General features: G+C 51.9%; 9 protein-coding genes across 9 annotated transcripts; 4 read left to right on the top strand and 5 right to left on the bottom strand.

Annotated features, from left to right (window-relative positions):
* Positions 1-650: 650 nt before the first annotated feature.
* J4E78_010325 (uncharacterized protein) lies at positions 651-1989 on the top strand (the record flags this gene model as incomplete). The annotated part of the gene is made up of 2 exons (XM_049370903.1): positions 651-686; positions 742-1989. The coding sequence occupies 2 exons, from the start codon at positions 651-653 to the stop codon at positions 1987-1989; spliced, it is 1284 nt and encodes a 427-aa protein (XP_049217359.1).
* Positions 1990-3514: 1525 nt separating this feature from the next.
* Positions 3515-4078, bottom strand: J4E78_010324 (uncharacterized protein; the record flags this gene model as incomplete). Its single annotated transcript, XM_049370902.1, has 2 exons — positions 3515-3920; positions 3978-4078. 2 exons carry the CDS (start codon positions 4076-4078, stop codon positions 3515-3517), a joined length of 507 nt encoding a protein of 168 aa, XP_049217358.1.
* A 335-nt stretch (positions 4079-4413) lies between these two features.
* Positions 4414-4940, bottom strand: J4E78_010323 (uncharacterized protein; the record flags this gene model as incomplete). The annotated part of the gene is made up of 2 exons (XM_049370901.1): positions 4414-4843; positions 4900-4940. The coding sequence occupies 2 exons, from the start codon at positions 4938-4940 to the stop codon at positions 4414-4416; spliced, it is 471 nt and encodes a 156-aa protein (XP_049217357.1).
* A 254-nt stretch (positions 4941-5194) lies between these two features.
* On the bottom strand, positions 5195-9395 carry J4E78_010322 (uncharacterized protein; the record flags this gene model as incomplete). Its single annotated transcript, XM_049370900.1, has 8 exons — positions 5195-5648; positions 5703-5808; positions 5983-6591; positions 7241-7389; positions 7566-7737; positions 7966-8300; positions 8351-8452; positions 8836-9395. 8 exons carry the CDS (start codon positions 9393-9395, stop codon positions 5195-5197), a joined length of 2487 nt encoding a protein of 828 aa, XP_049217356.1.
* A 240-nt stretch (positions 9396-9635) lies between these two features.
* Positions 9636-10930, bottom strand: HEM12 (Uroporphyrinogen decarboxylase in heme biosynthesis; the record flags this gene model as incomplete). The annotated part of the gene is made up of 5 exons (XM_049370899.1): positions 9636-9709; positions 9763-10153; positions 10201-10736; positions 10784-10825; positions 10876-10930. The coding sequence occupies 5 exons, from the start codon at positions 10928-10930 to the stop codon at positions 9636-9638; spliced, it is 1098 nt and encodes a 365-aa protein (XP_049217355.1).
* Positions 10931-11471: 541 nt separating this feature from the next.
* Positions 11472-14232, top strand: J4E78_010320 (uncharacterized protein; the record flags this gene model as incomplete). The annotated part of the gene is made up of 4 exons (XM_049370898.1): positions 11472-11480; positions 11514-11612; positions 11659-12496; positions 12545-14232. 4 exons carry the CDS (start codon positions 11472-11474, stop codon positions 14230-14232), a joined length of 2634 nt encoding a protein of 877 aa, XP_049217354.1.
* Positions 14233-15677: 1445 nt separating this feature from the next.
* J4E78_010319 (uncharacterized protein) lies at positions 15678-17223 on the top strand (the record flags this gene model as incomplete). The annotated part of the gene is made up of 4 exons (XM_049370897.1): positions 15678-15908; positions 16020-16125; positions 16190-16676; positions 16746-17223. 4 exons carry the CDS (start codon positions 15678-15680, stop codon positions 17221-17223), a joined length of 1302 nt encoding a protein of 433 aa, XP_049217353.1.
* Positions 17224-20522: 3299 nt separating this feature from the next.
* J4E78_010318 (uncharacterized protein) lies at positions 20523-21409 on the top strand (the record flags this gene model as incomplete). The annotated part of the gene is made up of 2 exons (XM_049370896.1): positions 20523-21029; positions 21086-21409. 2 exons carry the CDS (start codon positions 20523-20525, stop codon positions 21407-21409), a joined length of 831 nt encoding a protein of 276 aa, XP_049217352.1.
* A 1343-nt stretch (positions 21410-22752) lies between these two features.
* Positions 22753-24472, bottom strand: J4E78_010317 (uncharacterized protein; the record flags this gene model as incomplete). The annotated part of the gene is made up of 4 exons (XM_049370895.1): positions 22753-23391; positions 23444-23838; positions 23889-24105; positions 24188-24472. 4 exons carry the CDS (start codon positions 24470-24472, stop codon positions 22753-22755), a joined length of 1536 nt encoding a protein of 511 aa, XP_049217351.1.
* Positions 24473-24508: the final 36 nt, after the last annotated feature.

Below are 24508 nucleotides of genomic sequence, written 5' to 3'. Positions count from 1 at the left end.
CGTACCTTCATCGAAGCTTCCCAAGCAATGCGCAACGGCAAACGCATGTTCTCACGCCATGTGCAGACATTGTGATAGTGAATATCGGACTTCGCAGTGACATTGGATAGAGTGGAGCCTGCTGCGTAGTTTGGGCAGGCAGACGAGCGGATTCAGGCAATCTTGGGCTGGCGAGGCAGCGTGGAAGGCCATGGAATTGTTTGGAATCTTCTCTCGCTCGGCGCAGCCGGTGCATTTGCAACATCCCGGTTACTACTTTTAAGTCGACAAGCGTCGCCCTCCCACGCACCCCAATATACACTGTGAACACGCACCTTGCCTCCGAGTCAGATACCCGTTCTCTTTACTTCTCCACCGCGAAGATTCTCCCGCGGCGACTCTCGGTAAGCGCCTTTTTGCTCATTGTGTCAGCACTTCGACGAGTTACCCGCGCCTTCTTTCACCTGCAAGGCTGAGCTGCAACCGGGCGACTACTGCGACTTTTGGCCCCCCGAGACTTGACGCTGACTTGATTTAAGGACTTCCCGACACCGCGACTCGCGCTCTCCACAGATCACCCAGAGACCTTTCTCTATTGCCCCTCAACCCGACTTTTACGACCCCGCTAGCCCCTCGTCTACGCAATCACCACACAACCACGAACCGCGACCATGGTCAAAGATACAAAGTTCTACGATATCCTGGGGGTAAGCACACCCATCTCCACGAACAGCTCAAGGCGAGAAGACTAACAACCCACAGGTAGCGCCAGACTGCGCCGAGTCACAACTAAAGACGGCGTACAAGAAGGGAGCGCTCAAGTGGCATCCCGATAAGAACGCCCACAACCCCGAGGCCGCCGACAAGTTCAAGGACCTCTCCCACGCATACGAAGTTCTCTCAGACCCCCAGAAGCGCCAAATATACGACCAATATGGCGAGGAAGGACTCGAGCAAGGCGGCATGGGCGGCGGTGGCGGCATGGCAGCCGAGGACCTTTTCGCGCAGTTCTTCGGCGGCGGCGGCGGCCCCTTTGGCGGCATGTTTGGCGGCGGCATGGGCGGCGGACGCGAACAAGGACCCAAGAAGGCGCGCACAATCTCGCACGTCCACAAGGTCTCGCTCGAAGACGTCTACCGCGGCAAGGTCTCCAAGCTCGCCCTACAGAAATCCGTCATCTGCCCCAAGTGCCATGGCGCGGGTGGCAAGGACGGCGCCGTCAAGAAGTGCGCTGGCTGCGACGGCCGCGGTATGAAGCATATGATGCGCCAAATGGGACCCATGATTCAGCGCTTCCAAACCGTCTGCCCAGACTGCCAGGGCGAAGGAGAAATCATCCGCGACAAGGACCGCTGCAAGCAGTGCAACGGCAAGAAGACGATAATCGAGCGCAAGGTCCTGCACGTCCACGTCGACCGCGGCGTCAAGTCCGGCCACAAGATCGAGTTCCGAGGCGAGGGCGACCAACTCCCCGGCGTAGAGCCCGGCGACGTAGTGTTCGAAATCGAGCAGAAACCACACGCGCGCTTCCAACGCAAAGACGACGACCTCTTCTACCACGCCGAAATCGACCTCCTGACCGCGCTGGCCGGCGGCCAGATCCACATCGAGCACCTCGACGAGCGCTGGTTAACCGTCGACATCATCCCCGGCGAATGCATTTCCCCCGGCGAAGTCAAAGTCATCCGCGGGCAGGGCATGCCGTCGTACCGCCACCACGACTTTGGCAACTTGTACATCCAGTTCGACGTCAAGTTCCCCGAGCGCCTCGGTAACAACGAGGACGGCGGGCCCATGTCCCCTGAGCAGATTCGCGCCCTGGAGTCTGTGCTGCCGCCCCGTAAAGTACCGGAGTCTATGCCGCCGGCTGATGCTATGACGGAGGACTTTACGCTTGAGGATGTGGATGCGGGTGGGGAGGGCCAGCGCGCGAGGGGTATGGGCGGTATGGAGGATGAGGATGATGATATGCATCCGGGGGCTGAGCGCGTGCAGTGTGCGTCTCAGTAAGAGGTGTGTAGCGTCTGTGCTGGGGTAGATGATGGAGTTAGCATGATTTTACGATGCATGAATGCAAGAGTACGAGGTACATGGGGACGTGGCGTGGTGGAGTTTCTTTCTGCATTGGAGGTTTTCGACAAAGAGCTTCTGCGATACGATACCATATCAACGGGAGAGGGAGAGAGAGTCGTGTGTTTCCCTTCTTTTACTTTTTGTAAGCAAAGGCATCATTATAGTCTTTGTGGCTTGTTGCCGGGCGTTCCTTTAGACAGGGGAAGAGCCACGACAATGGCATATCTTGGTAAAGTGTGGGTTTAGTAGATGCAAATGCGATGGTTCTGTGATACTTGTTCATGGAGAGTGCAAGTAGATGATTGATGTTGATGTCTTGACGTGTGAAGTCGCTCATTATGACATGATGTTGTGATGAGTAAATAGCTGAAGGGGAATGTTGTGATTACTAGTAAGACCGAGAATCCACCTTCCTTGCCTCAAACGTTCCCCTCAACACCAAAAAGTTCAACCCTGCTCCTCCTGATCTTCAAACCACTTCAACCAGCCCTCTCCAGAAAACATACGCGAAGGGCTTCCATGGGTAGGCCACCTCCACCTCACATCCAACATCAGCTCAAGCTGCTCCCGTGTCCGCCGCTTCAGAAACTCACGCATTGCGCTCAAATACTTTCCCGAGACTATGAAGTTGTTGAGGAGGTAGGGTAGGAGGGAGACTTCGGAGTGGATCTGCCGGCAGACGAAGAGGAGGGGGGCTGGGGAGGGGGGGATGTTGGGAGGGTCTCGTAGAATTCGCCGATCTTGGGTCGAGGGACTGAAGACTAGGGAAATGGTGGAATGGCTCATGGCGAGGGCGAAGATTTCGTTTCTGATCTCAGCGGGGAGACGGAGGAGGGGGGAGGTTGTTGCGTTGCGCTCGAAGCTATGAGAGTCAGTCGTGATGGCTCTACCGCAACTGGACACTGATTTACATCTTATCCGCCCGATGGGTCTGCTGCGCGATTCTGGTTTCGGCTTCTGGCTGCATTGTGGAGACAGACATACTGGAGCTGTGCTTGTGTGCGGGTAGCTGGTGGGGTGGTGTGTAGGAGTCTGGCGTAGATTTCAGAAATCGGCTACTGAACCGCGAGTGCGATGTATAAGCCTAGGTGTAGTGAGCAAGCGCTTTTGTAGTAGTGGTGGGTGTATGTAGTACTGAATTCAACTGTATGTATGACCTGGTGGTGGCTACGAGGGGAGTGTAGAAGGGAAGGAGCGCTGGAACAAGAAAGAAGTGTATTGACTAGTCTGCGCGCTAGTCGCAAAGGGTAGGTGAGGGTGACAGTAGCCCTGAACCTAGTCTTTTGAGATTTTGCTGCACTATTTGGCTGCTACAAAGAACTTGGAAACCGCCATTGGTAAGAGAAGCACACTGTGTACGAATACTCCGGGTGAAGAGACTATCGTGTCCGCCTCCTACAGTGACGATGTCAAACTGACCACACACCTCGCATCGATCGTCGCCACCATCTACTCCCGCCCTTCAAGTCTCCTTCTCCAGCATTTTCTTGAGAAACGCCATCCATTTGGCAGCAGATGCTACGTGCACTTGCTGGCCGTGGTTACTGAGCTTGCACATCACTTTGACCATGAGATCAAGTTGATCTGGCGTTCGCTGTTTCAGAAAGTCGCCGAGATCGGCATAGCGATGGAAAGTGATGGAGAAAACGTTAAGTTTGTATGGTAGTAAGGCGACCTCCGAGTTGATCTGGCGACTGACGAAGAGCAGAGGTTCAGCTGGACGCGGTGCAGATTCGGCAATAGTCGTACGAGGGTTGTATTTCTGGTGTAGGTTGATGGTTTCATGATACATGGCGTACTCGAAGATCATGTTTCGCAATTCTGCCGGGAGGAGGAGGAGAGGCGAGGTTCTAGCGTTGAGGTAGGTGCTTCAAAGAAGGTTGCGTCAGTGTTGGTCAAGGCACGCCTTTCAAAAATTAACTCACATCGCATTGAGCTCCTCTTCGCTCTTGGGCTCCTCTGATCGCGCTTCGGAAGAGGTCATACTGGAGCTAGTGTCTTCTTGCTGCTCCTTGGGAAGCGACATGCTGTGCTTGATGATGGTATAGGGTAGCCGACGAAGGTGGATGAGTGAGTGTAGAAGAGAAGAAAGGATTAGGATGAGAGGTATATATAATTGCTCCTCGGCGCGCTAGTCGATGATCACGAAGAACTGTTAAAAGTAAAGTTAGAGGTGAAGGTCAGAGTTGAGAAATGGTTATCTTATTTGCTAGACTGCTTTGCTGTAGGTAAGAGAGAAGTTGGAAAAAAGCAGTTCTGAACGACCAACTTCACCACCAAGAAGATATGTATGATGAGATGCAATGTAGACGTAGAGACGGTGCTCAACTCTACATAGCATTCCATCTGCCATATGAAGCCCTAGTCTCGACTCTTCCATGTTCTCGCGCTGCAAACCTTCAGTCGCTCCAACCATTCAGTCGCGGGTCGCGCTCCCAAACGCGTGTCCGGTTGCCTTCGCACTTTCGCAAGAGCGCCAATCTGTGCCAATGTCCGGTGTGCAAAGAAGTCCTGGAACGCGCTGTCGTTCCCGAAGACCACAAAAACATTGAGCTCGTATGGAAGGAGTGCGGTCTCGAAGTAAATCTGACGACATGCGTAGAGGGGACTAATGTTGAAAGGATTTGCCCAGTTGCGATGCTTCCAACAGCCCTTACGACCGGGTCCGTTTATTATCCTGGGAATGACCTTCAGCTCGATGTCGCCGTGGCTGAGAGCGTAGGCGAAGATTATGTTGCGGATTTCAGCTGGGAGACGAAGAAGTGGGGAGGCGGTAGCATTGTGTTGAGTACTGCAGTTATGTGTTAGTGCCCGTTCCCGAGAGCGTTGTATCATCTTGCGACCTACATCTGAGCGCGCGCTTCGTCTGGCTCCTGTTCAAAATCCATGTCGGCGTCGGCGTTGGTGTTGGGCTTTGCGGAAACAGTTCATCAAAGTCGATATAGGAGCGGGGAGGAATTAAAATGGCAGGTATGTATTGTTGCGGTCAGTGCGTAGGTCGCACAAGGCAGGTGCATGTAACCAGTAGTTTCACCCCTCAATTGTTGGCAATCACTGGGTACAAGTCTCGTCCGGCCTATCGCCACAATGGCGACGAGAAGAATCGTCCACTCGCTCTCGCGAATGCAGACATACAGCGCTGTCAAGCCTCCGTCTCATCAGTCTCATCATTCTTCCAGGAGGACGAGAAAGCCTCCGCTTCTATAAAAGCCATCCATTCCGTTGCGGACATAGGCTCTCCAGCGTTTCCAGAATAAGAGTCTCGCTCGCTGATACTACCCATCACTTCCCTCTGCTTCACTGTCCTCTGATAAAGAAAGTTTTTCGGAGGCTCACGTTGGTAAAGGAAATCGACAGCAAACGTGTTAAGCTTGTAGGGAAGAGTGGCAGTCTCAGCATGGGTTTGTCGACACACGAAGAGGAGGTTGAGCGGTTGTCGAACGTAGTCTGGCCGACAATCCTCGGAAAACATGAACCTCCAGCGCGCCCTAGACCAGAAGATCTCAATGATAGGCTGTGTGAGGGCAAGGGCAAAGATCTGGTTGCGGAGCTCGGCAGGAAGACGCAGAAGAGGTGATTTGGCGTTTTGCTGGGTGCTAAAGGGACGTGTCAGTATAGGGCATCCTAATTCGTGAACGCGAGGAACTTACATTTGATCGCGATCGCTCTCTGACTGCTCCTCTGGCGCCGACATATCGGCTTTGACGTCAGTGTTGATTGCCGCAAAGTTGGTTGAAGGAGACGTGATCTTGAGAGCTGGGGAAGAGTAAGAGCATGGGAACGAGAGAAGTATACATAGGGATCTAGTCAACGCGCTAGTGGAGGTGATTACGAAGCCAGTCCCACTTCGGGTGTACCCGCGAGAAGGCGCCACCACTGCACCTGGTCAACCGCCACCTTGTGGCAACAGAAACATGTTCGTGTCCTCACATTCCATACTCTCAAGGACGCAACGTCTCGGCCGTGGCAACCAGCGCTCCATCCATACTTTCGCAGACCCCATGTATACCGTATGTTTGCCTCCAAACTCGTCAACGGACCATACTTTCTCCATGACCTCCCTCTGCGTTGCGGTCAATTTCTCGACGAAGTGCATTGGATCATGCCAATAGTACCGCTCATACCCTTCTCTTATCCTCTCCCAGGGCCTGTTCAATTCGATCACCCATGTATTGACTTTGTACGGAAGCAGTGCGGTCTCGGCGTGGATTTGGCGACACACGAACAGGAGGTTGACGGGCCGCTTGAGGTAGTTGAGACGCTTGAAATTGCGGACTGGGCGCTTTTTCAGCTTGAAGGAACAAGACCTCGCCGAGAAGCTGATGGGGTTGTAGAAGATGTTGCAGAATTGCTTGTAGTGGTAGCGATATTCGAAGCCTCGGCGTTCAGCTCGTTTAATGTTCCAACGATGAGAGCGTTCTGGAAAGATTATCGGGATGTAGCCGTGATTGAGGGCGAGAGAGAAGATGTGGTTGCGGATCTCGGGGGGAAGACGGAGGAGTGGGGATGAGGTAGCGTTGCGCTCGGTGCTAGCAAGACCTGTTAGCTGACAGTGTTGAATTATAGGAGGCTTTGACGAACATGTCGTCTCGACGTTCATTTGGGCGGTTCGTCGTCCCACACTTGGTGCGCTGCGTTTTCGAGGTCGACATACTGGAGTCGGACTCTGATTTGGCGAGCTGAAGGGCGAATATTTGAGATCAGGGGAGGAGTATGAGGCAATGGAAGTAAAACCAGAATAGAGTATATACTGTTTGGGTCAGTGCGCTAGGTACGAAGTGACAAGAAGTGAAGCAACTTGAGTAGCATTACTCGACACGAATAAAAGGACCGCTCATTGAAATGCAAGCTCGCCATTGTTTGGAAATACCCAGAGCCTCTGCTGTGCCCTAGATGGCTCTTAGGACTTGGGAGGCCTCGTAGCTGGGAGGACAGGATTAAAAATCTCCAATTCAGCCATCACGTCACTCTAACCCAGCTTGACACATGGCCATCCATTCAGCCGCCGAGAATACCAGCTTCCTACCGCTATTATACGGGTATTCGCGTGGCACCGCTAGCATAGCCGCCCTTTGCGCAGGCGTTCGGCACTTCAGAAACTTGTACAAGGAGATTGTGTGGATCTTTATACATGAAAATGTGTTCAGTGAGTAGGGGAGAAGGGCAGTCTCCACATAAGTCTGCCGACAAACGTAGAGAAGGTTGACCGAGTTCTTGTTCTTGAGCCAGGCGCCGTAGTTCCCCTTGATATCTCCCTGAGTAAGGGCAAGGGCAAATATGTGGTTGCGGAGTTCGGCGGGGAGGCGAAGGAGAGGAGACTCTGCATTGCGCTGGGAACTGCCGTCTTTTGTCAGTCACCGTTACTTCGTCTTATCTGTGGCGAACTCACATCTCGTCCCGGGTAGTGGCTGCATGAGAGGCAGTCGTAAGCTCAGTACTGTAGTCGGGAGTGGGATCTACGCTGTCGCTATGTGTCAGTCCTTATTCCCTCTTGACCGCGGCAATTGACTTACATATCGTTGACGATCGGGTTGGTGCCATGCGCGAGATCAGATCTGGCGCCCTCGGAGTGCTTCTTCGGACTCGACATGCTGTAATCGAGGCTGAAATCTTGGTCACTGGAGCGGATGCGTACGTTGGAGACAAAACGAGAGAGTGATGGAACAGGGTAGAAACTGTAGATATCTACACTACGTCAGTGCGTCAAGCATAACGCCAGTGAGAAGGCAACAACGACTCCTTCACTTCCATGAGAGACTTCCGAGCACCGCAATTTCCCCCCAGAAACCCCCCGCTAAGATCCAGGTTTCCAGTCAAGCCAATAGACCCAGGACGGATCCCCTCGCGTACTCAAACATGATACCCATTCAGTCGCAGACATACGCCTATAGAAGAGCCATCTGCGCTCCCAACGCGTCTTGACGTACTTCCATCTCCTAATCACATCCTGCATGAGCTCAATCTGAGTAGCCGTCCGTCGCTTGAGGAACGCGACTAAGCTGACGGGACTGTCTCGGCAGATCTCGAAGCTGTTCAGCCTGTACGGCAGGAATGCCGTTTCGGAATAGATCTGACGACAAACGTAGAGAAGGCTGAGTAAATTCTTGTCACGCGACTTGACCACATAGCCGCATGAGTCTGGGGGACCGAGAATGAATCTCTCGTGGTAGAGGGCGTAGGCGAAGATCGAATTTCGTAGCTCGGGGGGCAGGCGGAGGAGGGGCGAGGCGGCTGCATTGCGCTCGGAGCTTGAGGCTGTGTGTTAATTATGCCAATCGTATCCTGCAATGTAACTTACATGTGCGTTCGCGTCAGCGGCCTTTGACATAAAGGATTCATGCTTTTCTCTAACCACTCCTTCCGTTGTGCGCGAGTCACCATTTCGGTGGAATTCGCTTGGCTGCAGCGTTAGTTGACAAAGATTGAGGGTTCAACTGGAGGTAATAAGGGTGAGTGATTAGCGTAATTAAAATGTAACGTACATCACGCCAGGCAGCGAGTGGAGACTCCTCAAAAAGGCTCCTTCGAGCCAAGCGGGAAATTACCCCTGAGATCTACATTGCTTTAGCAATGAGCTGAGATGTATTGATCACGTGGTGAGGAGGTCATTGATGTCCAAGTTGTGAGCGGCTGGAGTTCCGAAAGTAAGGTGTGAAGGTATACAGTAACTCCTGGCATTTCCTACACCCATCGAGAGCACACCGAAGGTATCCAGGCCCAGTTATTGTAGCTTGATCAAAATGACTTCCAACCCGTAAAGTAGCGCAACCTCAAGTTGCCTACCAAGCCGGCTCAAGCTCACTGGCAATCTTGTCCATCCACACCGTCGCCGCCCGCAATTCTTCGTGATCCATCTGCACCTTGTCCATCACCTGCATCTGAGCCTGAGTTCGCCTACACAAGAAATTCTCGAGAGCCACTAAGGGTATCAAGCCCCGCACACTGAATGTGTTGAGCTTGTATGGTAGGAGAGCAGTCTCCGCGTAGATCTGTCGGCAGGTGAATAGCAGACCGAAGCGCTTCCGGATCGGGTCTTTCCTCAACCTGCGCTCTAGACAAGTCGTTCCGAGATGGGGAGAGACTGTCCCGTGATCGAGTGCGTAGGCGAAGATAACGTTCCTAAGCTCTGGTGGGAGGCGGAGAAGTGGTGACTCGATGATGGCGTGCGGAGCGCCGTTGACGTTGGACTGTTCACTAATTCTCCGTGTCAGTAGAGGAGGCCCACATGCGATATACGGCTTTACTGACGTCTTGGGACTGGATATCGGCCACATCTCTGAATTGGTCATGCTGTACGGATGGGTGATTTTGGAGAAGATGTGCAATGATTTGCTGATGGTCATGGGTAGGACTCGGCGGGGGGAGTGTAAGGCAAGCGACCTAGGTCAGTGCGCAACACGTGACGGCCAAGTAAGGCCGCATCTAGAGCATCGCATCCAGGAACAACTAACACTGTCACGCCTACGTTGACGTTGGGTTACATAATTCGCACATTTAACTCTTGAGGTATGCTTCCGACATGTTAAGGCTTTTCCTTATATTTAGCAAGATAATGTAGATAAGGTGTAACCGCCAACATGACCTTAGGCTTTCGTTAACCGGTGGATCTCTTCAAAGTAGAACTTCAGGTCGTCCGGCTTGACGAACGGTGTGATACCTGCGAGTTATTAGCACTATGCGACATGTCATGTAACCCATGGCTTGACTTACCGTGTCCAAGGTTGGCGATCCATCCCTGCTTGCCGCCACCAAACCCAGCGACCATCTCCTCTACCACCTTCGTGATAGACTCCTTGGTGCCGTACAAAACACCCGGGTCGGCATTACCTTGGAGCACCTTGCCCTTTGCCTGCGCGATCTTGTATGCTTCCGCCGGCGCATGCAGCCAATCGAGGCCGATGGTGTTGTACTTGGTGTCGCAAAGATCCGACAAGGCGTACCATGCGCCTTTCGCGAAGACGGTCATGGGAACGGGCTCGAGGCCCTTTGACTGGAGGCGCCCGGGCAGGTTGTCGGCGATGTAGTTGAGATATGGCAGAGCGAAGGTCTTGAAGGAGGTTGGCGATAGCTCTCCCGCCCAGGAATCGAAGACTTGGATCATCTGCGACAGTCAGCATCGGACCGATGTGTTTTGGCAATGCCACGTACCTGTGCACCAGCCTGAACTTGAAGAGCCAGGTACTCCACGCAAAGCTCGGCAATCTTCTGCAGCAGCGCCTTGCTCTCCTCGGGGTACCTGTAGATCCATGTCTTGGTCTGAATGAACATCTTGCTGCCACCGCCTTCGACCATGTAGCACAGTAGTGTCCAGGGCGCGCCACAGAAGCCAATAAGCGGCACTCTCCCTGCCAACTTTTGCCTAGTCATGGTGATGGCCTTGTAGACATAGTCTAACGATTCGGCAACATCCACCTTCCTCTCAAGAACCTCCTTGTACTGCTTGTCCTCTGGCGTTTGCAGCGGCTCGGGGAAATGCGGACCCTTCTTGTCCACCATTATGACCTCCATTCCCATCGCTTGCGGAATAACGAGGATGTCGGAGAAGATGATGGCGGCATCGATGAGGCCTTCGTAGCGCTCAATGGGCTGGAGGGTGAGGGTGGACGCAATCTCGGGGCTGCGGCAGCATTCGAAGAAGTCGTTCTTGCCTTTCGCCTCGTGATATTCCGGCAGGTAGCGTCCGGCTATACGATGTCAGCATTGATAAGGCTTCTTGACGATGTATGCTTACCTTGGCGCATCACCCATATCGGTGGGCGCTCGACCTTTTCGCCTGTTGAGTGTCAATACGCTGTACGTTGCTGACCGATTGAGGCTATTGACCTCGTGCTGTGCGCAGAATGAGGTCATTCTTCATGGGCTCGAATTGGGGTGCCATTGTTGGTGTAAATGTCGGACGTCAATGACATCGGCGTCGTAACTTTGTTCAAGCTCCGGATACCCCGCGCGTGCAGATTGGGCGCTAACCGCATCGAGACGCGTTCCTGCATCTCCACCACCGCGCTATCTCCACATCTCTCTGACGCCAATTTCATCCGAGGATGCTCTTCAGACATCTCCGATGTTTGACGCGTCATGATCTGGCGTGCCGAAGAGCTTCACACCAGCTCAGCCGAAGGATGTGCAGTACTGCTTCTTTGCCCCCACTCTCAAGCTCGACGCGTCCCATCGCGAAACCACGTGCAACATCATTCGTTGTTCAAGCACGTTTTCCGGTCTCGCAATGTCGTGGCGCGAAAAGGAAGTCTGCTGCGACACTTGACGACCTCCAACAAGGACCTCTGGAGGCCGAGGCACTACCACCCCAAGATGATGCCGAGCCGGAATACCCTCCGCTGTTGCAGCAAGTGCGCAACAACATGCTCAAGTTCAGTCACTGCGTGCTAGTCACACGTGTCGGTGGCTTCTATGAGGCAAGCATGCAGGTCGTGCGACATGTCCCGAGCTAATGCAGGCTGCAGCTGTACTTCGAGCATGCTGACGAATTTGCGCCATTGCTGAACATCAAAAAGTCCAAGAGGAAGGTTTCGAAAGGTAGCAAGAAGCCCGCCGTCTCTATGGTCAGTAGTTCAATTCGGCGACCTGTCATGAAGTTGACACCGTCAGGCAGGCTTCCCCGCATACCAACTGGACCGGTACCTGAAGATTCTCGTTCAAGACCTCAACAAACATGTCGCTATCAGCGACGAGTATCTCAACGATGTTCCGACAAAGGCAAAGGGAGAGCCACAGTATACAAGGAGAGTATCGCGTATCGTGACACCAGGTACACTGATCGATGAGCATTTTATGGACCCATGGGAGAACAACTATCTGCTCAGCATCTATGTCAATCCCGAAGTGCTCATGCAGGAAAAGGCTGTGAAGGAGAGTCCTGGCAGTTCGAGTGTCTCCTCTGTTCTCAACTTACCCCGTACGGAGGTCGGCCTGGCCTGGATTGATCTGTCAAGTGGCGACTTTCTTACTCAGAGTACGGACATCGCATCCTTGCCGTCAGCGGTGGCCCGTATCAAACCGCGAGAAATCGTACTAGACAGTATCTTCCAAGAGCGGGACCATTCGCGAATCGTTTCGATCATGCAAGAAGACGGACATGTCATCACGTTCCAGGAACCCTCAGAAAAGCCGCTCACTATCGACGACTGGATACCGATGTTGGAAGATGTCGTGGAAGACTTTGACACGGCCAACTTCACTCCCGGTGAAGTCGCAGCAGGAGGCTCGTTGTTACACTACGTCAAACATCAACTGCTTGGTTCACGGACACGACTGCGCGCGCCAGTACGACATCAAGCCGAGGAATACATGAGTATTGATAAGAACAGTTTGAGAGCGCTAGAAATCCGGAACACGATTCGCGAGGGTACTTACGAAGGAAGCTTGCTACATGCACTCAAGAAGACGGTCACCAAAAGCGGTACTAGACTGCTCACGGAACGCTTATGTGAGTGCAGTTGACGCGCAACTCAGACTCATCGCTGACACATCCAAGCTGCGCCTTCCATGTCGTTGTCAACTATCAACGATCGACTTGACCTCGTAGAGGAAACCATACAGTACCCGCAGCTCCGTCAAGACATCATCTTGCTCTTGGAGCAAACTTTCGACTCTTTACGATTGGTGACCAAGTTCACATATGGCCGTGGCGACGCGGATGACCTTATGGAGCTATCGAAGACCATCCTTGTCACCTCCAGTATGATAGACGTCCTTCACGAGCACGCAACATCGAGGAACTCTATCCCATTCGATACAGCTCCAGCCACATCGGATACCCGAAGACGACAATGCATTTCTATGTTAGAGCGTCGATTCGATCTAGCGCAACCGCTTGAACTCGCAAACCGCATACAGCAAGCCATCGACGAAGACGGCCTTTCCGAGTACCACCGCATGGAAAACGAAGAAGCGGAAGAGATATCTGACTTGGCACAGGATGTGATCGGTCGAGAGGCTGGGGAAGAGGATCTGAAGAGCTTGCCGAAGCGCGTTCAGCCGAAACTTACCATGATCACCGGGAGCTTCAAGAGTGCGACCGATGGACGGGAAGATGTTCATATCATGAAGCACAATGCTAGTGCGACACTTGAACGCCTGCACAAGAGCTTGGACAAGATGACAGAAGCAAAGGCCAACCTGGAAAGAGAGATGCGTCAAAAGATGAGTACAGAAAGCTTGGTGTTGAAGTGGACTCCGAACCTCGCGCACATTGCCCACGTCAAGGGCAAGGACGCAGCTCGCGCTACTGCCTTTTATCCAAGAAGCTTGAGTAGCAGCAAGTCTACCCGCTCGTTTCAAATCCCGGAGTGGACTTCGCTGGGCGCGCAAATGGACGAGACACGATTCCGGATCCGATCAGAGGAACAACGTGTTCTCGGCGAGCTGCGCGAAGGTGTCGTCCAGAACCTTGTGAAACTTAGACGTAACGCCGCGGTGCTCGATGAGCTTGATGTCGCATGCGCATTTGCTACACTGGCTATGGAGAAAGATCTAATCAGGCCCATACTGAGTGCAGAGCCATCGCATAACATCGTCGGTGGTCGGCATCCTGTCGTCGAAGCTGGCCTCAGCGAACAAGGCCGCAGGTTCGCCCCTAACGACTGCCAACTCGGCGACAATGAGCGCATCTGGCTCATCACCGGTCCAAACATGGCGGGAAAGAGTACATACCTGCGCCAAAACGCACTCATCTCCATCCTAGCGCAGACCGGATCTTTTGTCCCAGCGGAGTACGCAGAGATCGGGCTAGTTGACAAGATCTTTAGTCGCGTCGGCTCAGCAGACAACTTGTACCAAGATCAATCCACCTTCATGGTTGAGATGTTGGAGACGGCTCAAATACTCAAAGAGGCTACGCCGCGCTCTTTCGTCATTATGGATGAAGTTGGGCGTGGGACGACACCCGAGGATGGTATCGCGGTCGGGTACGCCTGCCTCCATCACCTCTATCACGTGAATCAATGCCGGACGCTTTTTGCAACGCATTTCCACGCGCTCGCTGATATGACAAAGGACTTTGCGAAGCTGGGTTGCTATTGCAACGATGTCCTTGAAGAACCAGACGGCAAGTTCTCGTACGTGCATCGGTTGAGGCAGGGTGTGAATCGCGAGAGCCATGCGCTGAAGGTCGCAAGAGTTGCTGGTAAGTCGTGCGCTTCCGAAGTGCGGTTTTGGCGATAGTTGCTTACAGTATACAGGTCTTCCTGAAGATGCCGTCGTGATAGCAGCGAGGGTACTAAAAGAACTCAAAGGCCGGACGAGCGATGCTGGGGTAGCTTCCACAGCAGCCTAGCGACGACATTAGCTCAAGATGTAGAAAGATAAAACATGACTGGGGGCTCGGGAGCTCACATTGCATGATACCAATCATCGCCATTAGCACTCCTTGTCTTGTAGTCACCAAACGAACATGACATTCGACGTCCTCTCCTGGTGCAGTAAGCGTATGCTCCTGACAGACGTACCTATCTTGTGTCGCAAAGTACGAACGTGACGTCATCGACAGGAATAGCAATACCCGGCAAGACAACTATCGATTTGGTGTTACTATGCGCATGCAGACCTGGATAGGGTCTAAACCGTGTTGTCTGTCACGGATTCGTGACACCTCGCTTGCATTGATGACGCAAGGCTAGGAGGCCTGGAATTCAGCGTTGAGGGCCCGTTCCTCTGTAGAATTACTACTAATTCTAAACGTGGGTATGTTGGACCATCTTAGGTCCCACGTTTCGAGGATGAACGCTGATGCTGCCCAGATGTAGGGAAACGCCGTCAGATGTAACGATAGCGCGGTAGCCGTTCTTGGTGCGGTACCAGCTAGTGTAATTATTCAGAGTCGTTCGCGAAAGGATCGGAGTAGGGTAGATGTGCATCGTGATGTTGGGTATGCTCGTCGTTGGAAGGAGATGGCGACGTCGAGGAAGAGGACCAACAGACGCGTTGGATATGAACGCGTCGATGTCCTGTGGACGAAACAAATTCCGCGCTGTCTCCGCGTGGGTTTGGCGACACACATGCTGTAAAGGAGGTCGATTGGATGCAATGCATACTTAGGTAGCCTGACCAATGCGCGCCTGGTACAGCAACCGGACGACACAAGTCTACCTGGTCCTGCGCAGACATGTATGCACTCGCACATGACCCAGAAAAGCCCGACTTGCACGCGTCGACAACGCTATGAGATGTAACAGCACTATCTCGTGACGCCGTGCGATATGCGCGGAATCGCTCAATCGAGCTCTTACAGAGGGGTTGGTGCGACACGAGCACTCTACTTGCGGGAGTGATCGACTTTATATCGAGTCGGTGTCACATGAGAAGATGTGGGAGGACGTTGTCGTGCAGGATCAAGACACGCGCAGATGCAAGCTAGTATGCGAGGGTCTCAAATAGCTGATGAGCGCAGGATGTCTGGTGGTCGATGGGATGTAGTGACTGCGGGAGCAGCGGTTCGCCCTTTTTACCCCACACTTACCCGTCTGCACGCGTTAGGAAGGTGTCAGGAACGTTATTTCCTTTGTTCGCAACAATCGCATTGTATCTGCCCTTACCCATCTGATCATACCTCCACCAATCCACACTTTTCCTTTTTAACAGAAAAAGTGAACATCGCAATCGCGACAATCATGGGTGGCGCGCCCGTTACCCCACCATCGTCATCGTCGGCACAGGCTCCACCACTGCAGCCTCAGATCATAACATCGGATATCACACTCCAGGCGCCGCTTTCGAGGCGAGGGAAGGGGCCGGGGTTGGTTCTCGTGTTGAACCATTATGCGGCGAGGGAAGCGAAGGAGGGGTGTTTGGATCCGCCGCCGCTGAAGAAGTGGGCGGAGGAGGGGTTCGCGGTTGTGCAGGTATGTTGCTATGTCTTGGTGAAGTGGGCATGAGGATGGACGTATGGAACATGTCGCGTGATGAATGGCAGGAAAGGCGGTAGCTTGATCGAAATACTGACTGTCTCACAGCTGCTGGTACCTGGCAAAGTCGATGGCGAATTTCCTCTCCAGAAGGCCTTGGACGTATTGAGAGATTGTGAGCAATGCGAGTTCGGCAACGGTGTTGGACTGATATGTGCGTCGACTCTCACTCGCATCGTGTACAGTCACCCTGGCCGCATACTAACAATCGTCACCAGCATATCTATCAAGGATTCCCTACTATCTCGAAGAAGCTGCCTGTCAGAACCCCGCGATCAAGGCCCTTATCTCTTACGGCGGCAAAAGCCTTTCCACACTGAGCTCGACAGCACTGCCACCTCAACTAATACACGTCGCGGGGCTGCCAGACCCTCATCGCCCCGAATCATGTTCATTGGTCCCAGAATCATCCTCGGAGAAAGCATTGCCACTTCCGGAGAACATTATCAAGACATACCGGTACGAGGATGCGACAAAAGACTCTGAATGGGTGCTTCCAAGCGACGAGCACTACCACAAGCGCAGCGCGGGCATTGCGCATACGAGGAGTCTGACTTTCTTGAAGCCGCTGCTTGGCGGCCCTTTCTTCGACCTGGAGGCCGTGTGGGAAGAGCATACCAAGTTCGAGTTCGGCGAGAGGGATGTGGAGAAGACGATGGCTACGATGGTGGATCAGCCATATGTCAACCACATTCCGACTATGACGTACGTATCTCCCCACCATCCTCCAACATCCGTATTGCATGTGACCATGGCATACTGACCATCCACCAGCGGAGGCGTAGGTCAAGAGCGACTCACAGCATTCTACACGCACCACTTCGTCTTCAGCAATCCGCCCGACACCGCCCTCGCCCTCGTCTCCCGAACCGTAGGCATCGACCGTGTGATCGACGAGTTCGTATTCACCCTTACCCACAACAAAGAAGTTCCCTGGCTACTCCCTGGAATCCCTCCCACCGGAAAGCCTCTAGCCATTCCGTTCACCAGTGTCGTTGCTATGCGCGGTGATCGACTGTGTCATGAACACATCAGCTGGGACCATGCGACGGCGCTGAAACAATTGGGGTTGCTTCCGGAGTACGTGCCTTTTCCGTACAAGATCGAGGGCGCAGCGCCGCCGGAAGGGAAGAGATTCGAAGTCAGACTGCCAGTCGTGGATATGGAGGGGAGTAGGAAGTTGGTGGATGAGAGTTGTGAAGAGAGTAATGCGTTGATGAGTGGACGGTGGCGGATGGTTGACGATGTATGATGGCAGCAAGGCTGTACGGACGACGCGTAATTCTTGAGGGACATATCGGAGGTACGTATATATAATAATACGACCACCTAAGGTTTCGCGAATACATGAACTCACACGCCTTCCTCATACCAGCTCCTTATGTCCTTGACGAGCATCTCAACCGCTGCTGGCGCAATATGCTGTGAAGATCCTCTGTCTTCGGGAAGACATCCCTCATTCTGTCCTGAGGATGACTTGTCGGAGGCAGAGCCGGAGACGTTTCTTGTCCATCTCGATGAGCCTGACGAACTTTCCCACATCCGTACATACCAGGGTGTTGTGTCGAAGCGCGGAATTCGTCGCTTCGTCAGCGAAGTCGCGATGCACTTCGTTAATGCGATTGATGGACACTCGTGGATGACCATCAGTGATGTACGCGGCGAAGAGCAGCATGTCTTTTGCAAGTACGTCTTTGAAGCGCCAACAAGCGAGGCGGATCTTGATCGTAGTCGTATCGGCTTCGATGCTGTGCAATGGCAGGCAGACGACATTAGAGTCAGCCCGTATCCAGATCGATGGGCGAGGCAAGAATGCCACATACGTGGACTGTGTTGCTCAACTATAGGTCGTACGTGGGGCTATTGTTGTTACCTGATCACTGTGAGGAGAGCTACCTCGCTAGGTAATCCCTAGGTGCTAAGCCGCGAGGCTTAGCCTAAGCTTCCTTAGGCTAAGAATATGTTACATACTCTTATTTTACAACCTTTTTAATACTAGTAGAGGGCTATACTAGACTTAGACACCTATTTAAAGATACCCTACAGCTTATATATTTATCTTAATGCTCAACTATGTAAAAAACAAACATTATTTTAGAGACTACAAGCTTGTATCGATAATCCTACAGGGGGCTGATAAGTGGCTGTATGCTGCAACGCTCTATATTTGTCTTACGTATGCGTCGTGAAACTTCGCTTTCTTCCTCAAGCAACACTAGTAAACGGTGAAGACTCAATGAAAAAGGTATCTTCTCATATGACACAGTAATGAGGGTCTGGGCTGGGGAGGGACCTCGGGCGAACATGTACCCGCGAGGTCTGGACACCCAGCAGAACAAAGCAAAAGAATCTGCTCGATCCTGCCCACCTGACCGACGGGTAAGACGTGATGCGCCGGGGCATATTGTCGAACTGCCATCCACACAACGAGTCCAGCTCATCGAGTTTTCAGTACACACCCGCAGGCTTCCCGAATCAGGGTGCTCAGTCTCATCGACGGTGCATTATCGTCGGACCAGCCGCTCTCATAACGTCGTCGGCTAGGGTCCTGCACGCTCGATATACGTGCATTCTCCTGCTCATGCGAAGTGTAAGTGAAGTGGAGCCGGCCACTTGACTTTCCCGCACACTGCACCACCGCACGCTGGACGCGGTCGGGTGCCACCAGGGCGAGCCACGATGCTGGGGTTCAGCCGACCTAACTCACTCCCTGGTGTCGATGATGTCTGAAAAGATGGAGAGGCGATCGGGAAAGTCGCAAGCGCAGTGCCTGATGTGTTAATACTAACTGTGGGAGGAATAAAGACTTACCGCGATCTCGGTTCCGATGGAGGACAATAGAAGATTGATAGCGAAGACGCGCGTGTTGAGCGTGGGGCGTTGTCGAGTATTCTAAGGTTGCCCTGGCGCGGTCTGGTGCTGGAGGAAGATCGAGAGAGAAAGACAAGGCAGTAGATAGGCGCACGGAGCTTGGACCATACGCCAAGGCGATCCAGGCAGAAACCGGCTATACCAACAGTGATGGTGAAGGTGAAGGTGATTAAGTAAGCGCGGCAGCTGCGTAAATCACGCGGAAGTGGTGTTACGTAAGTACATTTATTTGCGTGCGAACGCAAAGCCGGAACGCGACTTCCAGGGTCGGTCGACTATAATGCTGATCGCGAGCGCAAAACGCTGATGGCAGCATACAGTGCTGGTGGTGTACCGTGTGACGTTGTTGAAGTCGCGCAGAATTGCAGCGATCGGCCGGGTGTCGGCCCGGGCACGGAGCGCCGATGCCGCGCGCCAGTCCTCGATACACGCGCATCAAAGTTCACAACGCTCTATTCTTTATTTTAAGCAAAGCTAGAGCTAAGGTTATTAATTAAATCTACTTATAAGCCTTTAATAGTTTTTTCTTACTTATAAGCTTTTTTATAGAATTTAATATACTAAATAAATAAAATTATCTTTTTATTTTACTTTTATACTTATAATACTTTTTAAGTATTTTTTAGTATAAATAATAGTACTTATAAATAGTATATAACTAAGTTTATATAAAAAAGTTATATAAAATAATTAAAAGTAAAGTTAGTAGTATAAAAGTATTTTATTTAAGTTTTATTAAATTACTTAAAATTAAGTTTTTAGCTTATATAGTAGTACTAGTAAATAATATTATTATAGTAAATATATTAAAGCTTAGCTTTAGCTTATATAATTTATACTATTATATAGTAGTTATAAAGTAAGTTTTACTTAAGTTAGTTTAAGTTTATATAAAAAAGCTAATTTTAATATACTATAGTAGCTATATTTATAGTAGTTTATATAAGTAAAAATATTTAAGTAAAAGTTTTAGCTACTTATACTTTACTTAAGCTAAGTAGTAGTAGTAATATAACTTATAGTTACTTTTAGTAGTATACTAGTTTTTAGTAAAAAGAGTTAATAATAATCTTAGTAAATATATTAAATCGCTGTTACAATACTATATGCACTCTTACGCTAGGAGCGGATAGCTACTATATTTCCGTTCCTGAATCGATAAGAGCTCCATCAATGCGATTGGCCCGCGTGGCTTGCGAGCGTCAAAGCCCACCTGCCCAGGTGGGCAGATTCGAGCTGACAGTCGGGACCGCAGCCCATGGTCACCGCATTCCCGTTGTCTGATGACTTTGAATGTGGTCAGCTATGAGCCTGTGGTCTTTAGACAGCCCGAGAATAATATATCCGCCTCTAAACTACTGGAATGCCCGATGTCCAGTCGTCTACTGCATACATGCGCATCGACTTCAACATAGTAAAACGTAGACCAGGTAATGTATACTGCTACCCACAAAGCGCAGCATCGCCTCCACGATGTTGCTCCATTGTGAGTGTCTTAGGACACGAATCTCACATTCCCGGGTGACCGCACAGCGTCATGACGACATCATGGATGTCCCAACTCATCACCCGCGTCATGTCTAGACGATAGCCTCGCGTACCAAACCCACGATCATCGATACCGCAGAGATATCATCGATACAAGGCTCAAACAGCTTCCAATCACACCTCGACGCGAGTATGCCTTCCGCTGGGCTCACCATTCGCGACGTCACGCCCACCATCACCACCTTCTCCACGCCGTTCAACCGCTTCGCGCTCTTAGGCTACCGCAAATTTGTCGCAGTGGGCAATCGCGCAACAGCCGTCCGATTGCACGACAACCGAGTCCTTCTCCTCAACCCCATCCAGCTCGAACAAGCGGTGCGCGACAAGCTGGATAAGCTTGGAGGCGTTGATCTCGTGGCGTGTGATCTTGGGCATCACATGTATGTGAGAGACTATATCGATGCTTGGCCAGAAGCAAAGACAATCGGCGTTCCGGGTCTGGAAAGCAAGAGAAAAGACGTGGAATGGGACTACATCTACGAGGACTGGCGGACAAGTCCGGAAGACCAGTTCGACTTCGCGCAGGACATCGAGACCGTACTGTTCGAGGGGTTCATCACATACTGTGTCGCTTGGTATCACAAGCCGACGATGACACTGATACAGTCTGATCTGATGATGAACCTACCATGCACCGAGGTATGTCGCGAAATCACCGGACGCGTACGCGACATCGGACGCTGACGTTCGGTCAGCAATATTATCCTAGCTCGTCGCACCAAGGTCCTTTCTCGCGCGAATTCGCGAAGCGCGCACATCCGCGATCGATATGGGCGAAACGCCTCGTTTACCACATTGCGACCGTTGACTACACTTTGATGCGACGCGATGCGAAGAGAGTAGCGGAATGGCAGATCGAGCGAATTATACCCTGTCATGGAGATGTCCTCGATACTGGTGGGAATAAAGCGTGGGCAATGGTGTACGATTGGTTTTTGACTGGCGAACCCACGCCAGGCCTGATGAAGAGACTGATGAGCCCCGTTATGAGGGTCGCCAGAAGAGTGTTTCTGATGTAAAGCCCAGACATGTGCGCTCCGTTTCTTGGTATTTGATCTTATTAACTCAAATACCAACGCCGCGGCAATGAAGTGTCCATTATCTGCTGCCTGCGTTTGTGTCGCACCAACATCACCCTCCACCGAACACATGTCGCCGGTCGCGACGTTCTCATATCGTTGTGATGCCTTTGGATCAGGCAAATGCATGCATTTGAAAGCCAATGAATTGACAGCTAAGCAGATATAGCATACTGGAGCCATTGAGTCAGCTTCGTTCATCGGGTCACGTTGACATGTCCGATTGGGGGCGATGAGTAAGAAACCGCATGGTGAAAGCCGATTTTTGTTGCACAAAGTGAAGAAAGGGGTAGTACAACAATGCTGGCCCCGTGAGGCTTTTCACCCGCGGCCAACAGAGGCCAGCCCTAGCAGTGCTGTGGTATATCAATCTTCCGACTTGGGCCTCGAGAGAACGCGGCCACTTCTCTACACACCCTCGAGAACAACTTCAACCAAGATTCCATCACTCCGGCATGGCACAATTACAAGCAATGTGCGTTTCCCATCCCCACAAACAATTCTAATTAGCTAACGAGTATGCAGTACCGAACGCAACCGCACTATGTCACCCTTACTTAAACTCCCCGGAGAGATACGCAACAGGATCTACGACTTTACTCTGGGTGGAAATGTATGGCATATCGATACGCGTCGTAAATTGACCTGCAAAACTCCGAAAGCCGAGCGCAACGATCACCGAGCTCTGCTTCGTGTCTGTCGACAAATGTATAACGAAGCCCGCCTCTTACCATGGTCACTCAGTGACTTCAGATGTGAGACAAAAGATGATCTTCGCAATTGGCTCACCAACTTTCCGAGGGAATGTCGCTGGGCCATCACGACTATCACCCTGTTTGCCTCTTCTGCCGATCGTCCAAATCCTTCGCACCCACGCCCAACGATGTCACTGCTTTTACCAAGAGGGATGATCGGCTTCCAAGACTTTCCTGGTCTTAGGAAACTCGATAGACATTTCGGAGTCTGTCCTGAAAGGGACTACCGTTGTTATACGCAGCTAGGCGATGGGACCAAAAGCCAATCTACCGAGGAGAAGGTACGAGTGGTAATCGCTCAGCCGTATACACCAGAAGAAGAACGTCAGCGGCAAGGTTTTTCGTTCACAGCCTTTACATAGCTGTAGAATAGCGTGCGGTATCCAGGGTATTGTATCATACCCTTTTTCCCAGACCCACAAGTTCATGTACACTGCGGGCACACCTCAACATCACAGTCAAATCGAGACGAGTATAGGCTTTGTAATGTATTTTGATTACTTTTTTCAACATTCAGATCATGAACGCCTACGCAATAGGCGCGTAGAAGCTGAACTTCCCCTTGGGGTCATACTTCTTCTTGAGCGCTTTCAGCTTCTTCTGCCTCCAGCTCTCATGACCATACCAAGCCTCTGGCCCCTCATCACCATACGCATAGTTTACATAGGTGTGTAGCTCACTAGACCCTGTGCCTTCGCGAATTATCTCACGAAGCTGCGTGCCGAGCTTCTTGACGGCGTCGTCTTGTGCCTTCCCAGTGGAGTTGTATATGATCAGAGGTGCAGCGAGGGTGTGCGCGTCGCGGAAGCCAAATGCACTAGCCTTGTTGCTACGGTCTCGTACAGCGCCACTGGCGTAGTCTTCAAACATGAAGATGGAATTGTAGTATGGGTTGTCGGCTCCGGCGACGGCGGAGGAGTAGAGATCCCAGGCGTTGCGTTGCGCGGTGACGTTGTAAGAGTTGATGTAGATCGGGAAACGGGGGTTGTTGAATCCGAAGTCCTGGCATGGAGGTGATTCGAGCGCGATGCCTGTCCATTTTGCGAGATCCTTGTAGGTGCCGGACTGGGGTGTAGCGGCGAGAGGACCGATGTCGTGGAATGGTGCGGTGTACTTGGCATCGACAGCGGTTACCCCCTCTTGCACGATGTAAATGATGATGACCGGCTGAATATATGTTAGCGACTTTAGTTCATTTGAGGACCGTCGCATATCTTACCCCCTCGGTATCGTATCTTGCATCGTTTTGCCAGTACGTCCAGTCATGAATATCCGCGGACTGCTTCCCGCCTTGAAGAATATACTTGTTTGCCGCCTCGTAGACCAGCTCGACTTTGTCACCACTGAAGACGATCGTCTCGATCGCCCAGTCGTAGTGCTCGATGTCGTAGACTTTTGTGGTAACGGATGTAACGACACCGAAGTTGTGGCCAGCCCCTTGCATACCCCACCACAGGTCTGACTTGCTGTCGATAGTCTTCGAGTCTCCGTTTGCGAGCACGATATTCATGGAAAGGAACTGGTCGGTGATCAGACCGTAGTGGCCTTGGAACCATCCGTGACCGCCACCGAGGGCCGGTCCCAAGTAGCTGACGCATTCGCAGCAGCCGGTGACTAAGTGGTGTTAAAGCAGGCCAAGTCTATTGTGAAGTTGGGAAGCTTACCAGTCTGCTTCCCGGCAGCCCACAAAGTATCTGTGAGGTTCTTCACGTTGGCTCCACCACCGATAGTTGCCGACTTTCCGTCTTTCGCAATTGAGATTGAGTTCAACTGCGGCAGATAGATCTCGATACCATAGTCCATCTTGCCCAGGGTCGTAAGTGTCCCATGATGACCATTGTAGGTGAGGAACGGTATGTTGTGATCATGTGCAAACTTGACCTGTCGTGAACGTGTTAGCTGCTGGCCCTTGCCTCCACTGTAAAAGCTGTGAAAGTGATCTGCCGCCTACGTATGAACTTACAATCTTCTGGACATCGTTCTCCGTACCCGGGGCAATCACAACGCTCGGTGTAGGAGCATGTAGATTGGACCATCGGGTCGTGTAGATAGCAAACTCCTTCGTATCGGGGAGGTAAATCTTCGCGGTGGCAGAGAGATACGGTGCTAATGACTTCACGTCGATACCTGCTGCGGGGGTCCTAGAGAAGAGGTCAAATGGCGAAGTAGGGGTTGCCGAGACAGTCGGAACGACACAGCTAAAGAAAGAACTTGCGACAGCCAATGGTGCCAGAACTCCTGCAAACATGATGCCGGTGGGGAGATGTCAAGCAGGATGCGAGAC

This window comes from Alternaria triticimaculans (assembly GCF_023758025.1).
Source record: "Alternaria triticimaculans strain BMP 0046 chromosome Unknown scaffold_30, whole genome shotgun sequence".
NCBI lineage: Eukaryota > Fungi > Ascomycota > Dothideomycetes > Pleosporales > Pleosporaceae > Alternaria > Alternaria triticimaculans.
The sequence above is the reverse complement of the archived record's forward strand: the minus strand, read 5'-3'. Positions and strand labels throughout refer to the sequence as shown.